General features: G+C 41.4%; 1 protein-coding gene across 4 annotated transcripts in view; it reads right to left on the bottom strand.

Annotated features, from left to right (window-relative positions):
• grb10b (growth factor receptor-bound protein 10b) overlaps window positions 1–14,749 on the bottom strand; it is a 62,137-nt gene that overhangs the window by 30,552 nt on the left and 16,836 nt on the right. For 3 of the 4 annotated variants that reach the window (XM_086156050.1, XM_086156052.1, XM_086156053.1), the window contains exons 3-5: window positions 9,609–9,705; window positions 1,967–2,282; window positions 73–217 (exon numbers count right to left, since the gene is read on the bottom strand). In XM_086156050.1, coding sequence (XP_086012176.1) covers window positions 73–217; window positions 1,967–2,282; window positions 9,609–9,705 — 558 coding nt within the window. The remainder of the gene's footprint in view (window positions 1–72; window positions 218–1,966; window positions 2,283–9,608; window positions 9,706–14,749) is intronic. The other variant, XM_086156051.1, reaches the window with a different exon arrangement.

Below are 14,749 nucleotides of genomic sequence, written 5' to 3'. Positions count from 1 at the left end.
AAACCCCGCCGGGAGAGTTAAACGCGATTCATGAAAACGAGACGGGGTTTCAGCGTCGCGGGTTGAACTTGCATATTTTCCTGCAGAGGGTTCTCCAGGAGGCAGGGACCCGGGGCTGAGGACAGGTGAGCTCGCCGGACTGCAAAGCTCCGGGAAAGGGTTCGGGATGGCCGGGAGAGAAGACGTCCTCAGCTGCTGCTCCTCCTCCTGCAGGCGCCTGAGTGTTGCGGATAGTTTGCGGAGGACAGAAGCACAGACAGATCGTTCGATTACCGTTTGTTGACTGAAAGTCTCATTACGGAGATCTTACGTCGTACCATGAGGTCTCCTCTACTTTGAAATAAGACCTGGAACGTGTGCGGGGCAGAAAGTTAGAATTAATAAATCTCTGCCGCGGCGCATCCGGGCTTATGTCTGTTTCTGTCTGATCTACCCGTAATTAACAGACTCCAAGCAAGCGGTAATCACAGACCCCCGCAGCTCGCCGGCTACTTCCCTGCAATATTTATCGCGCATCAATATTGAATCAAGACATCACTTTAAAGAGGTTTTAAATTAGGCACACTCGGTTTGAGCCTTGGGCTCAAAAGAGGAATGATGATTTGACAGTTGATCATAAACTTTTCAGGATTGAATCATTTTTTTTTTTTTTTTTCGGTGAATAGTAGCGAGCTCAGAGAGCCATTGTGGCGGAGTCTTTTCCTCGGTCTCCAGCAGCCCGCCTCGATCAAACTCAGCGTCTCTGAAGAACCCAGCGAGTTCAAAAGGGAACGGGGCCTTTTGAAGTTGTTCCATCTGAGCTGGAGAACAGGGTTATCCAGAGGTCAACCCTGAATAATAAGAACTTTGGTGCCTGAGTCTCCATGTTTGCGTGTGTGTGTGTGTGTGAGAGAAAAAGGGGGGGGAAAAAAAGAAACCCACGGGACAGAATAAACTATTACCTGATCGCTTCTCGTCCGTCTGTGTTAAATACGGCAGCTGAGCGTAATAAGAAATGCATATGCTAGTCGTGCTGGACGGGAAGCCGTGTGGAGAGGCGGTTTACATTCTTATGGAGATCTTAGGTTACTTACTGCTTTTCTTCTTCTGCTGGTGTTAATAACAAAGAGGAAGTGACAAGAAAGTGCATATTTTCAATTAGTATTAATTTCAAGTAAGCCTTTTAAATGCTAAAGAAAGCAAAATCCTCACAACTTGAGCGATGAAAACCAAAACAATAGGAGTTCAAATGTCAGAAACATTTTGGTTTAAAGGAAATCCAATCAGGAGTTAGCGAATATGATATTTTTCAATTGTATTCCAGCTGTTTGCTAGGATCGGTTGCGCTTGTTTGAAGAGATCGCGCTGGGCTCACTCGAAACTCAAATATTCGTCTGAGCCTTTAAACCATTGTTATCATCAGCGCCCCTGAACTTGTTTCCTCTTCCAGCAATTTGCCATGCAAAAGTCAGATAGTGGAAAGTACTCTATAAAATATACCACTCAAAAACATAAAGGGAACACTTCAACACCACAATGTAACTCCAAGTCAAGGCGTGAAATCAAACTGTCCGCTTAGGAAGCAACACGGATTCATTTTGTCTCGTTTTAAGGACATTACATCCAAGTTGGATCAGTCCGTCGTGTATTTTTCCACCAAATCCAAACCTTCATGGGTTCATACATTTGATTTCCATTGAACATTTCTATGTGAAGTTGCTGTCAGCGCATTCAACAATGTAAAGAACAAAGTATTTCATAAGAATATTTCATTTGTTCAGATCTAGGGTGTGATATTTTAGTGTTCCCTTTGTTTTTTTTGAGCAGTGTAATTGGTCTGAAGCTTATTTTAAGATAGAGGTAAAGAGCAGGCTTAGAAGTTGTTGATTCACTTTCAACTGGCGAAATCGTGAACGTTTTTTCGTTACACCTCCGTGCTACACATCTATAACGGTGAGACTGAAATCAGAAACCCTTTTCCACCGACCTGACGGCGAGGATGTGCATGGGCTGTGACCGTCGTAGGCTGGTTTGGGTTGAGTCCGTGGAAGAGGAAGATGACAAGGGGGGCTCGGGGGACATGTGGCTCAGGACATGCTGACCCTGTCGCAGCTGGATAGATTGTGTTTGCTGGTGGTGGTGATGATGATGATGATGATTATGGGGGTGGTGGTGTGAGGAGGAGGCCTGTCCGTTGTGCAGTAACGGAGTCGACTCTGTCTGCTGACCGCTGGAGGTGGAGTACAGGCTCTCCAGTGAGGAGTTCATATCATTCACGAGGGCCTCCAAATCGACGTCATCTTCTGGAAGGAACAAACAAAAACAAACAGATACCGTTGATGGACTTGTTGACTGGCATGCAACCGTCCGAGCACAAGATGCTCCGATTAAGATAAATAAATACCAGTAAATGAGAATGGAAAAAACCTAACTGAGGTTTCATACGGCTGAAAAATAAAAATAAAGTGGGTCTTCATAACAGTGTGCAACACCACAGGATTAAAAAAAAGTACGTTTCTAAAGTTTGTCGCATTGGTTTCACAAAGTTAAGAGTTGCAAAAAAAACAGGTAACATCACATGATGTTGCATGATTTTGTTGTTTCTATTTCGGGCCCTGTGTCATTTCACTGTGGCCATGACTGAAATCCTTGACCTCAACAACGTACTTCGAAATAATCCCATGAAAGAAAAACAGGTCAAACAATGCGAAGGGCGTGCACACACGCACGCACACACAGACGTTCACCAGTGTGCTCAATCAGCAAGACTATCTAGACTACGTACGCTGTGCCGCCTTGTAGGCAAAATCACTGGTATGATTGCTAACCGGCCCGTAACACTTTTCCAATCTTCACCACTGGGTTTCACAGTAAAGGCATCACGCTGATAGACGCTTGGGGTCTCGATTCATGGCATGTATCAAATATTCTGTGGAATTCTTTTTAGATAAGAATGTGTCCGCAAAACTCCCACGAAAAAAAGGACAAAAAAACAACCCGAGGCGCATTTAAATTCATAAAGTAAAAATTTTCAACAAACTCCAGGAGTTTGTTGCATTTAAGTCTGAGTTGCACAGGACGCACTCATTTAATTGGTCCATGCAAAGAAAGTTCTGCCTTCCTATCCTATTAAACCAGGCATGCCGTGTTACTCTCTAAAAATTACAATCCGATGTGATGACTCTATGATTAATAATTCTTCATTGCCAAATAAAAGAACTCTTGCTCATGAATGCATTATCAAAATCTCTTTATCAAGATCCAACTACTGTGCTGTAGCCTGCAAGGAACCCACTAGGGGGAGACAAGATCTAATCCTAAGTAGAAGTGGCCGTTGAAACCAATATAGAGAAACCATAAACTCACATTCGGACATGACCTCACTCTTAATTAAATTGAATAACTGCGGAGCCCAAGAGCAAAAGACTAAAGAGATTGGGTTTGGCTTGAGATCACATTTACAGAGCTAGATATACAACATACAGTTACTGCTGTGCACACTTTTTTGTTTCATTTTCATTGATCCAAAGGTCAGCTTCGATGCGCTTCGACGGCGTGTAAAATTTAAATATTGACCTCCACGCTGGAATCCGGAGTGTGCGGATCATGATCGCCTAACGTGCACCCGTCACCTCGGTCCTTCCATCAGACCTATGTTGTCCCTCTGCTCAACAAAAGCCTTCACAACAAATGATTTAATGATTTTTTTTTCTTTACAGAACTGCCTTACAAGGTTGAGAAAATTAGCATCTACAAAATCCGACCCCCTCTGGAATAAGAGTATTCCTGTGCACATTTGGTAGCTCGCAGTTAGCAGGCTGGGAAACATATTAAAATACAGCAGCGCAGCTTTGTCTTCTGATTTGACGTTAAAACAAATCGTTGAGGTGAATGTTTTCATTGAGGAGCTTTCCCAGAGAACGTGTCAGGTAGCTGTATCACAGGTGCCGGTGCATCACAGGTGGTTAATCTGCGGGTATTAATAGTAACAAGTAAGCTGCAACAGCTACTTATGGATAGCCTAGCGAGCTAAAGAGCTATATACCACAGGACACAGGGTGCATACAAGGCCATACATACGGCTAAGGACACAGCAAGGAAAACAAACAACAGTTTGTTTCTTCTTTTTTTGGAGATTGGCATGAGCAAACCCTGTAACTGTAAAAGGGAAAACTACTGGAAATATCACTTTAAACCATTACCTTACATCATCCTTAGCCATTGTGTTCATGACTTTTCTTGGGTTCCTGACTTGTTTTGGCTTCAAGAGGGATTTGGCGAAAATGTTTGCATACAATACACAGCCCGCAAATCCAAACAAGGACCGGGTTCGTGCGTCATTATCAGTCATACGATTGCAATTACCTTCTTGCAATACATGTCGCAATATGACACATAACAAAGGCATGTGTCATAAACCCGGGTGTCAGGAAAAGCAACTGACGACACGAGGGTACATCCAGGCAAGAACACGCAGGAGTTAACCTCATAATGAAAACCATGACACAATCTTCGACATGTCGTGCCGACCGCTTGTCCTCGGTGGGCAAAAGAATGACCCAAACACCTATATTTATGGCCACCAAGCACGGAGCCAGTGACTGGCCTCACATTGTCACAACCATAGAGGGCAACGCATGCAGGAGACGACACTGAATTTACAGTTGTGATACAGTTGCTTCAAGCCAACACCTTCTGTTGCCATGTATTCCTGGTTTGGGGCGTGCATTTTTGCAGTGCAAACAAAAGTGTGAAACCTAAGTCAAAGTAAAGTGCACTGTTTCAATATATACACTGGGGAAACCGAGTGCTTTCATTTTTTTTTTTTACTAAATAAAGAGTATCAAAGCTATGAGTGACATCATTTTTAAAACTTTAAGCTTTTATTTATTGGATGCTTTCCAAAACCAAACGTTGTACATCCAATGGGAAACTATCCAGGAGCGCCATAAGGCAAAGTTTAAATCCAACCGATGACGGCATCGTCCATCGAGCTGTGAGACAAACATGGGAAAGGTAAAGCTGGGTTCTCTTCCTAATATTATACGACGTACGTTACCGAAAATTTAGAGGGAATAAATGGAATTAACTTAAGCTGTATCAGGATATGAAGTCTTTTATGGCCGTGGCTTGATATTTCAACTCACAGAGGCACTTTTATAAACATGTCCAAATCAGTGAGAATCTGACGCTATTCTTATATCCAATGCATAGTTTCACTGATCTGCAACAACAGGTGCTGCAATATTGATATGATTGATGACTTAAGTTGAAATGATAATATGTGTATTTCAGGTTTGAAGAAATATGCCTACATCTATGTATTTGCAGTTTGCATGTATCTTTGACCATTTTACAGCAATTTAATAATAGGTTTTAAATAGTCTTATTATGATTGTTACCTTACCATTGTCATACGACTGATGAAGAGTACAGCACGTGCTCAGGTTCAGTTTGAAATGATGTAATAATGAGTAAATCTTAACCAATGAACGAGCGATTGATTTATGACAAAGAAAAAAGTTGCGGAGGTGACGGTGAATTCTTTTTTTTTTTTTTTTTTTTTTTTTAAATCGATGGACCTTTCATTGATTAAAGTTTTTCAACCTCGGCGTGAAAGTCAGCACCGTGTATGAAACCCGGGTAGGTTAATGGATAACACTGCCATTATTGTTCTCATTTTCCTTTGTTTCATTTATCCCATGGCTTTTGTTCATTTACTCCACTGACATGTTTACCCCCCCCCTTCCTTTCCGCTGAAGAATCTATAACAGGTTAAATTGGGGGTAAAAATAGCCCAAGCTTCTTCCATTGTTTGAGCCACATTAAATGCAGCATTAATCATCTGTAAAACTAGTTAAGTCTGCTAGGAATCTGCATAAAAGCTGTTTTGAATATTTCTGATAATTAGGGAATGAGACATGGCCAAAACAAGATCATTGTGTTGATGGGGCATCCATATGGCTCTCTATTTCCCCATTTACCCAGGAATGTAGTCTAACTATCTTTTAATTAATTCATGCTGGTACAAAAAAAAAGACAACGCTTGCCTCGAAAAAGAAATGTTGCTGAGAGGTGCAAATGCACAGCATTCCCTGAAGGCGCGAATGAGACGCAAATATATACATTATGTGAACGCAAAACTGAAAAAGGGGTCTCCTTTCAAAAAAGATCCGTATGGAAATAGATAAAGAAAGTATAAACTGTGAAGTGTGCAATAACACTGGTGACAGTGCACGTCCTCCCGCCGAGGGACAGGCCACCAGATGGAGGGTGGGAGGGTCAAAAGGAAAACAGGAGACTTGATAGAGGGAAAACAGACAAACAGAAGGGAGATGAGAGTAAATAAAAGGGGAGACCTTATTTCGGGGGGCGACGGGAGGGAGAAAAGACGAAGAGGTGAAGCTGATCACGAGGCAGGGACCGATAATGCTTTTTTTAATTCAGAATTTTGAGCCTTAAATTGGAGACAATGTTCTTAAAAACTGGATATTACAAAAGACAGTTTATGTCTGAATGATATTGGTAATGCAAAGACTTTTTTTTATTCTAACGCCTCCCTTGGTCAGCTTGTGAAATGTCTGAATTTCTGATGAATAAATTGGAAAAACTGCTCGCGCTGAACCTACTAACTAACTGAGCAACAGGCACGACATCTCTGTTTTATACACTTTATTTGGAGGTAAACATTTTATCTCTCGATCAAAAGCACCTCATGACTTTGTTGTATTCTCGAGAGGAAAAAGTTGGATATATTCAACCTCCGAAATGGTGTTCCTGAGTTGAACTGTGAGGAAACGTCAAAGACAGCTTTTGTGTGAGGACAAAAACAGTGTCTGACAGTGTCAAAAACTGGGGATGGTGATTCCTGATCACTGACAGTGTACTCATAGACCGGCCAGCAGAAACACAGCACAATTTATCAATGCGATTCTGCTACTAAACTGAGGGGAAAATATTTCATAACTGATCAATTTGTATGGTGACTCTCCATCCTCTATTTCCTCTCAGGATGACGGTTGCGAGGATTTGGTTTGTGCCAATTTTGCTTCCTTGCTTACTTCTACCAGATGTGCAGAAGGATGAAGCATACAGATGATTCATCATCTGTCCAAACACAAATAAAACTGTACGTTGCGCCCAAGTGCATCCTCACCCGCTGCACCGGCGGCTCGCAATGCACTTCTGAGGAATGACAAAAACTCCTTGCAAGGGGAACGGCATACACTCCCATTTTCAGTCCTGTCAGCCATATAATAATTACCCCTACAGCCAGGACCGTCTATAAATGCATCATAAGGTGCGACAGGCAATTAGAGGGGGAAAAAAAAAAAGTCACAAAACAGGCAAACAATGGAACTCAATGGTGGGACAGTAAGAATCTGTAAGTTCACAAAAACAGGAAGTCCAATAAGGATTACGGGGTGACAAATTGCAACAAACAAGCAAATAGTTTCCGAGTTGCATTGTCGTCTGTGTACAAGCGTACTTCCCTAACCCCCGTTTTTAAGAGCTCCCACACTATTTGTGAGGTTTTAAAAGATTACAGTTTGTGCATTTGCCATTGTTGCATCTGCATGTGACATGTTGCCATGCCTTCAAAAAGACAGGACTGGGGAAAAACCCCGCCTGAGATCATGGTTGGTCAAAACCTCCAGAGCCCCGTCGTCAGATTACTATTACAGTGTGGATACCACTGATGGGATTTGTTGCCCGGCAGCTGCACGGCCGATCGTCCCGCCGGCGCTACGTTTCTCCATCGTGATCCTCTCGGCCGCCCCGCTCTGTTTGACTGTCCTAAAATGCCGTGTCTCAAAGTTCGCAAGGCGACTCGTATGGCACGTCGGGCCGTGAGCTCAGCGCTGGCATTCTTCTTTGTGACCGAGAGAGCCGTCACAGAGGAGACAACGCTGTGCAACCCTGTGACATCACATCTGTGACTCAAATGTGTCTCGCGAACGCTGCAGATAAAGTTTCCCTGTTCTCCCGGTTATTAGAAATGTTACTACATTTGGGATAAACCACTTAGAGAGGACGAATTTGGTGGGAGCAACTCCAGTTACTAAACAAATACCGCCTGGCAAATACCCCCATTAGCTAACATCTCATTCCAAACATATGAAATAATAGTGGGCCCTTTTTTCCTGAAAAGCTGTTTTGTTCCCTGCAATACGAACAGGCTTATGACTGTTCTGGGCTTATAGCGAACACAGCCGGTGGCTCCATTAAATCTGAAACAATGGAATAGCGGAATCACTGGGAAACAAATTTAATAACATCAACATGGATTATCAGCCACGACTTACAGCCAAAAGGCAAGGCTGAATCAAAAAGCGGCACTTTGAGTAGCTAGAATGTCGCTCCAAAGATCGGGGATCCACCACCGGACAGTTGTAAGAGCGAAAGAGTCGCATATTCTAGGCAAGACGGCGGAAGTCGACTCTACCGACCGCACCGATAAAGGCGGCCCATAACGCAGTGAAGGCAAAACGTTCTTCGGTTGAAGTTATTTCCATTCATCTGTCTACAGTTCTCCTGAGTTCCCTCCTTTCCGGCCGATCCTGAAAAATGACAATGCAATTTCTGCTCCATTTATTTCTCATGCCACGGCCAAGCGTTCTAATTCACTGGTTGAGTCCTCGCAGACTCCCCGCCCTTACCTCCCATGCTGAGCCAATATTGTGCTTAAATCTCATGCTCCGATTGCCATGGATGAACCTTGTATGGCACAATTAGATAGACGGCGTAATTATAATGGCACCCTGTGTCCATGCAGATCACCCTTTGAACTGCTGAAATGTTTACAGCGGAAGAGACCCAAATATATATTATCCCCCTCAAGCCACCCCCAGCCCAGTGGAGGATAATGAGCAGCAAGCTGCTGTCCACACGGAGACGACGGGCACACATGCACACAAAACCGGGAACTCTCGTACTCGTGAAAATGAATATAAAATATAGAGCGAGCTTATCCCCTAAATGGACTTCTCAAAAGTTTGGCTGAGCGCATTCTGAGCTGTCGTCTCCAAACCTTTGGTGTATTTATTTCGAAATGACTGATGGGCCATCTCTATTACGCTAATGAAATAGGTTTAGCTAAAATGCACATGCACTTAGTGCAATGCTCTTTTTAGACCTGGATATTTTAGGATCGCCTCTTTGCAAAAAAAAGAAAAGAACCAAGGGACATATAAATCACTGCGTGTTTTCCATGTGATTCATTGCCTATTATATCTTTGATTTAGTTTCAGTAGATATAAAACTTACATTTAATATTAAACATTAAACAGTCTTAAGGGCACAGGTAGGGTGAATTCTTGGAGGCCCCAACAATTACGTCCGTCGGCAATTCATAAACACACGAATTCGGAATGAAAAACAACAAAAAATGGATACTCACAGTACATTTTTCAAAATTGAAGATTATGTTTTATCTGTCAGTGCCAAAGAGTACAAGCGCATGAAAAACAAAAGAAGTTAATAAACGTATGCGTGTGTTTTTATTGTTATTTCCCAAAGTGGGACCATTACATGCTTATCCTATATGAAATCAATACACGTATTTGACAGGTTTAAAGCACTGGCATCTAACTCCAACACACACACACACACACAGAATGAAGACCGACCTTGATGGTTAGGTGAATTCCGATTGGTTGACTGCTGGAAGCTCGGCCCGATGAGGTTAGCCTGTCTGTGATTGGACGACCGGTCAATGTTGTCCTGCTGATAGAGAGAGAAACAAAGGAAAAAAAAAGGCCAAAAATCATGTCACTGAGGATTCAGTCACAGAAGCACAACGAACCATATTACATCACCGCTGCTGGATTTGGGGTGGGAGGGGGGGCCAGAAAGAAAAAAAAAAAAAAAATTAAAATTTCCAGAAAAAAATAGGAGGGCATTGCAAGGACAAAGCAAATCAAATAAAAAATAATAAACATTTAATAGTTCCATGTTCCATTTCCTACGCAAAATACTGCCTAAGATTTGAAGCTGAATCACAAACAATGAGTTGCAGAATCTATTTCTTTTGGCACCAGTGGTTTTTAATGTACAAACAAGGTCTGTTAAAGCTCAAAGGAAAGCTGTGCAGCATACAGATGAGATCTGCAAATCAAAGTTCCACGGGTGACATTATTTCCAATATAAAGAACGTGAGATTATATATTTAGTTATTTATCTAATTCGTTGTTTTGCGTGCTTTAAAAGCAGATAAAACATACGTGCATTTGATTACCCACTGAGATCTATTGTTCAAATACCACTTTTCCTTATTCTGGCAAGAAGATAGTTGTGGCTTCCCCACACGAGTCAAAAAAACAATAACTTGTGGGAAACATTGAGTCGGTCAACTTTTGACTGGTCCTCTGATGACAGGAAAATAAAACCCGAGCTCAGCGAGGACGAGGAGTTTCAGCTCTCCTTGTCCACAGGCGTGTCCAGCTGTGGGACTGCGTTGGTTCCTTGGAGTGCAAAAAATGCTTACATGGATGTTTTGACTGTCTGCTTACAGTGTTCCTGCCTTATGCTCATAAAATCATTCTCTTTCAAGTTTTTTTTAATATTCATCTATATTTATGATTGATTGAGAAATATGGGTTGAAACTGAACAATGTAAAAATGTAATTTTTATGTCAAGGTTTGATATGAACCATCTACACCTCCTATTTCTCTTGTCATCACCACAAAGTTAGGATTGAATCTGTTTTTTTTTTAATTTTTTTAGTCTTCAAACAGTGAATTTTGATCCACTGTGTACTAAGTTACCTACTAAGCAGTCGGCCATCCCATGAAGTCCTACTAGAGGGAGTTGGAACAGAATGTCCCGAGGCAGAAATGCATCACTACAGTTAAAGCAGCAGACTCCCTCCCGATGCAGCAAAAGCTGTTGGGGTTGTTGGTTCCTGCTGATTTAAAGCCGTGGCGGGCGAAGCAGGTTCGGCCGGATCGGGAGTCGGCAACCCGCGGCTCTTTCACCTTTACACTGCGGCTCCGGGTGGCTTGGGAAAATAAATTATAAATATTTAATTGAAGTGTTTTTCATTTGTGTTAATTCCCTTTTTTTAACTTTTAGGTCTAAGTTGGAAGATTATTGTGATCTTGAAATATTAAATGAAATTATATTGATTATTTTTCACCGCTCAAAATAACGTCACACTGGCGGAAGCCGGTATACCCGCCAGCCGGTTAAATCCCGATTTGCAGATGCTGTGCGCAGAAGTCCCATAAATCAGGTAAAATAAATATTTATGAAGATATTTTGCAAATATTTATATTCTATTGTTTACAGACACAGTGATTTTTTTCCCGATTTATTTTTAAAATTCAGGTCAATTCAGGTCCGCTACACGCTCTGAAAGCCCAAAATGAGTTCATTACATTTATAAAATTTAATTTTCTCCGTAATACTTTGTGAATTTCAGAAGCAACACACTACACACTTGTTTATACAAAGTGTAAAGGTAATAAAAAGCAATTTATACAGTGGTACCTTTATTTTAGACGTCAAAAAGTAATTGCTGCTCCCAGTGTTTTCTTTTCCGAGGAAACCGGGTCCAAACGGCTCTTTGGGTGTTAAAGGTTGCCGACCCCTGGTTTAGATTCTTTCAGTGAAAACCTGAATTGGATTCCTTTCCACTTTTTCCGCGATGCTTTCCCTTGCGTCAATTTTCAGCATTGAAACGATTGGATTACAATCCATGATAGAATCCATTATGCAGTGCTGGGGAATTACACTGTATTTTCAGGTCTATATAAAACATAAAATGTCCTTGTTTTATCTGTAAATGGCATTGCAGTGCAAGAAAACTATTTGTGAATTCCTAAACTTACTGGACTTCCTCTTCCTGAATCTTATCACAATATGGGTTCTCCTTACAATGAGTCATCTAATGCTTGGCCTCATCTCTTAGATAAATCTTGAACATTCTCACAAATATGTAATTCAACCAAAAAAAAAAAAAAAAAAAAAATTGGGATTGCATTCAAACTTAATTGGTGTTTCCATTATGTGGACTTCTGGTGAAAATTTTAGGCAACTTCCCAAAATCTTTGTAGTGAAGACCTTAAAACACTTGATAGCCTTAACCTTGACAATTTATATTTTATTGTATTTCTTATTCACCCTCCTTCCTGCTATTATCTATTACTGTTATGTTTTTGCTTGAAACTCTGGAACAACAATTTCCTTCGGGATAATTAAAGTTGTTCTCATCTCATCTCATCTCATCTCATCTCATCTCAAAAGAAATGTCGTCAGTCTTTTTCGATGAGGGAAAAAAAATCAGACATTTAATGGCCGTCTACTCATAAAGTTTCTAGCTTTGTTGGTTACAAATACCATTTTGAAGCTATCGGAGTCTGGCTATCTTCTTACTACATAAATGGATGTACCCATAAGTCAGAATATGGCGCCGCCTCTAAAAACCGCCCTCTACGATGACCAACCACATCCAGTCGTTACGCTATTTATTTATTTAAACCCCGGCTGTTTTGGTCAGATTTGAAAAGAGGCTGTGGATTTCAACGACACAAATGTTCTTTTGAAATAACAAAGATAATAAGATGAACAGCCCCATTTGTTCCTCACCATAGCAAAAACGCCAAATTCAACACACACCGTCTGGGGGTCCAGCTACCAGACTGTGACTGATCCCTACCCAGTCACCCAAACGGCAGTAGGACGCCGTTTGGTTGGCGGGATGCTACAGCGCAAAGCGTGTGTGCGTGTGTGTGTTGTTGGCGCTGATGTGCATGTGTGATCTCAGGAAAAGATTGTCACGGTAGATTTTCAGCGAGCAAAAAAAAAAAAAAAAAAAAAAAAATTGTCTACACTCTTTGACACTCAGTGAGCAGCGAGGCAGGACATCTTTTTCTTTGATATCTGATTTTGAAGGTTTTCAAGTCGCTTCTCAGTGAAGCTGGCATTCTTTTTACAGTCATAAAGCAGACCTTTCTCACACACACACACACACACACACACACACACAGGGCTGCACGGTGCTCCAGTTTTAAAAAGGGTTTCAAAACAGAACTGAGGGTAGGGCGAATTTTGACAAGGAGCATATAAGCGCCTTTTCATATTTATGAAGTTGAAATCAACTCAAAGGTTTGAGGGCTCAGCTTTTTCAGGAGGGTCAGTGGCAGGCCAGAGACAAGTTTGAGGCATTGAAAGCAGACAAGACAAAGGTCTGGAGGTTGGAACTCAGACAAGGGGAATAGACTGAGGCGCATGTCACCGCTATGCCTTTGGAAGAGGTCAGGCTGAGGTTAAAACTTGTGACCGAACACTGAATATGAATCAATAGTCGATCTACTGAAAAGCTTTTGACTGAAAAGAAAAGCTGATAATGATCTTTGCTCATGGAAACAACCAAAAAAAAAAAAAAAAAAAAAAGAAAAAAAAAATCAGCATCACAGTTTCCATTGTGATTACATTTACCAAGAAATGAATATTCTTAGAAAGTTTCAGATGTGGAAATCTTGTACCGTAGGCCAACGCTTGCAGCTGCCAGCTTACTCTTGACATTGGCGACAGTTAAAGCCTTGTTACAACATACATGAACGCTTTGCAGCGAGCTGAATCCTTTCTTAAATAATCAAGTATAATAGGATCAATCTAATTAAACTCCAGGGTTTGTTAGTTGGTGCGGTATAAACTCGTCGTGTCGAGGAAATGACGAATTGGGTCACATAATTGTAACAAAATGACATAATTTATTGCTTGTCTGTACATTTCACTTTATACTTCATGCTATGAATGTTTACGGTTGAATGTAACGGCGCACTTTACTGCTAATTTGCACTCTATTATTATTATCATTATTATTATTTTATTCATTCGATGTCACTGTGAGAAACGCCTTCTCGATTCCTCTGTATGTCCAATAAATGCGGAGAAATTGACAATCAAACAGACTTTGAGTTCTTGACTTTGACTATTACACACTAAAAATATACTGAAATGATGCCCCGGGGTTTAGACACTGTGCGACACGTTTTCATCATTCAAAGTTTTGGGCGACAACCACGACGAAGGGTTTCAACTTTTGAATACTTCGGTAAAATACCGGTGAATTAGTGCTCAGCACATTTAAGACAAGCGATAGCTCATTAAAAGAGGTGTGGGAAAACTGCATGGGAAGAAACCCCACCGGTGAAAATACTTTTGGACACATTTTGTAATACTGAGATTTTATGCTGCTTGTCGAAAAAGTCGCAAAAAAAGTTGTTAGGTAAAGTAAATACAGTCTTGCGCTATCTGGTACCACTGGAAGGTTTTGGGAAATGCCACATGGTCTTGTTAATGTTTAGCCCCAGCTATAACAATCTGGCTATCTCAGCTTCTCTCACAGCAAAACATATGCTCAAGTGCTGGATTCTGCTTGTTTGTCTAGCGAACTGAAATAGACATAGCGAGGATTAACACGCCGGAGGGCATACAGAATGTTTATGCACCACAATATGGAGTTTTGGCATGCGGAGTTTCCATATATTTTACATATCATCATGTTTTGCCGCACATAAGGGGCGCAGATTTCCTAACGATAAGATGTATCAGATTTTCTTTCGTATGTTTTTGTCAACTGTAGCCCGTCTTTGTGTGCGCCGTCGGTGATTCACGCGTGGTGAGGGTCAAACAGACGCAAGAAGAATTAAAAGAGGTGGTATAATTCCTTGAGTTTGGACTGAATGTTATCTTTCCATGAATCTGTTTTGAATTGCCGCTGAAGTTTTATCAGCACAAATCTTTCACAAGACAGGAATTTCA

The sequence above is a fragment of the Fistularia commersonii genome, chromosome 11, assembly GCF_037954325.1.
Source record: "Fistularia commersonii isolate RoL2024-O1a breed Wild chromosome 11, RoL_Fcom_v1.0, whole genome shotgun sequence".
Lineage (NCBI taxonomy): Eukaryota > Metazoa > Chordata > Actinopteri > Syngnathiformes > Fistulariidae > Fistularia > Fistularia commersonii.
Note: the sequence above shows the minus strand (reverse complement) of the source record. Positions and strands in the feature narration are given on the sequence as shown.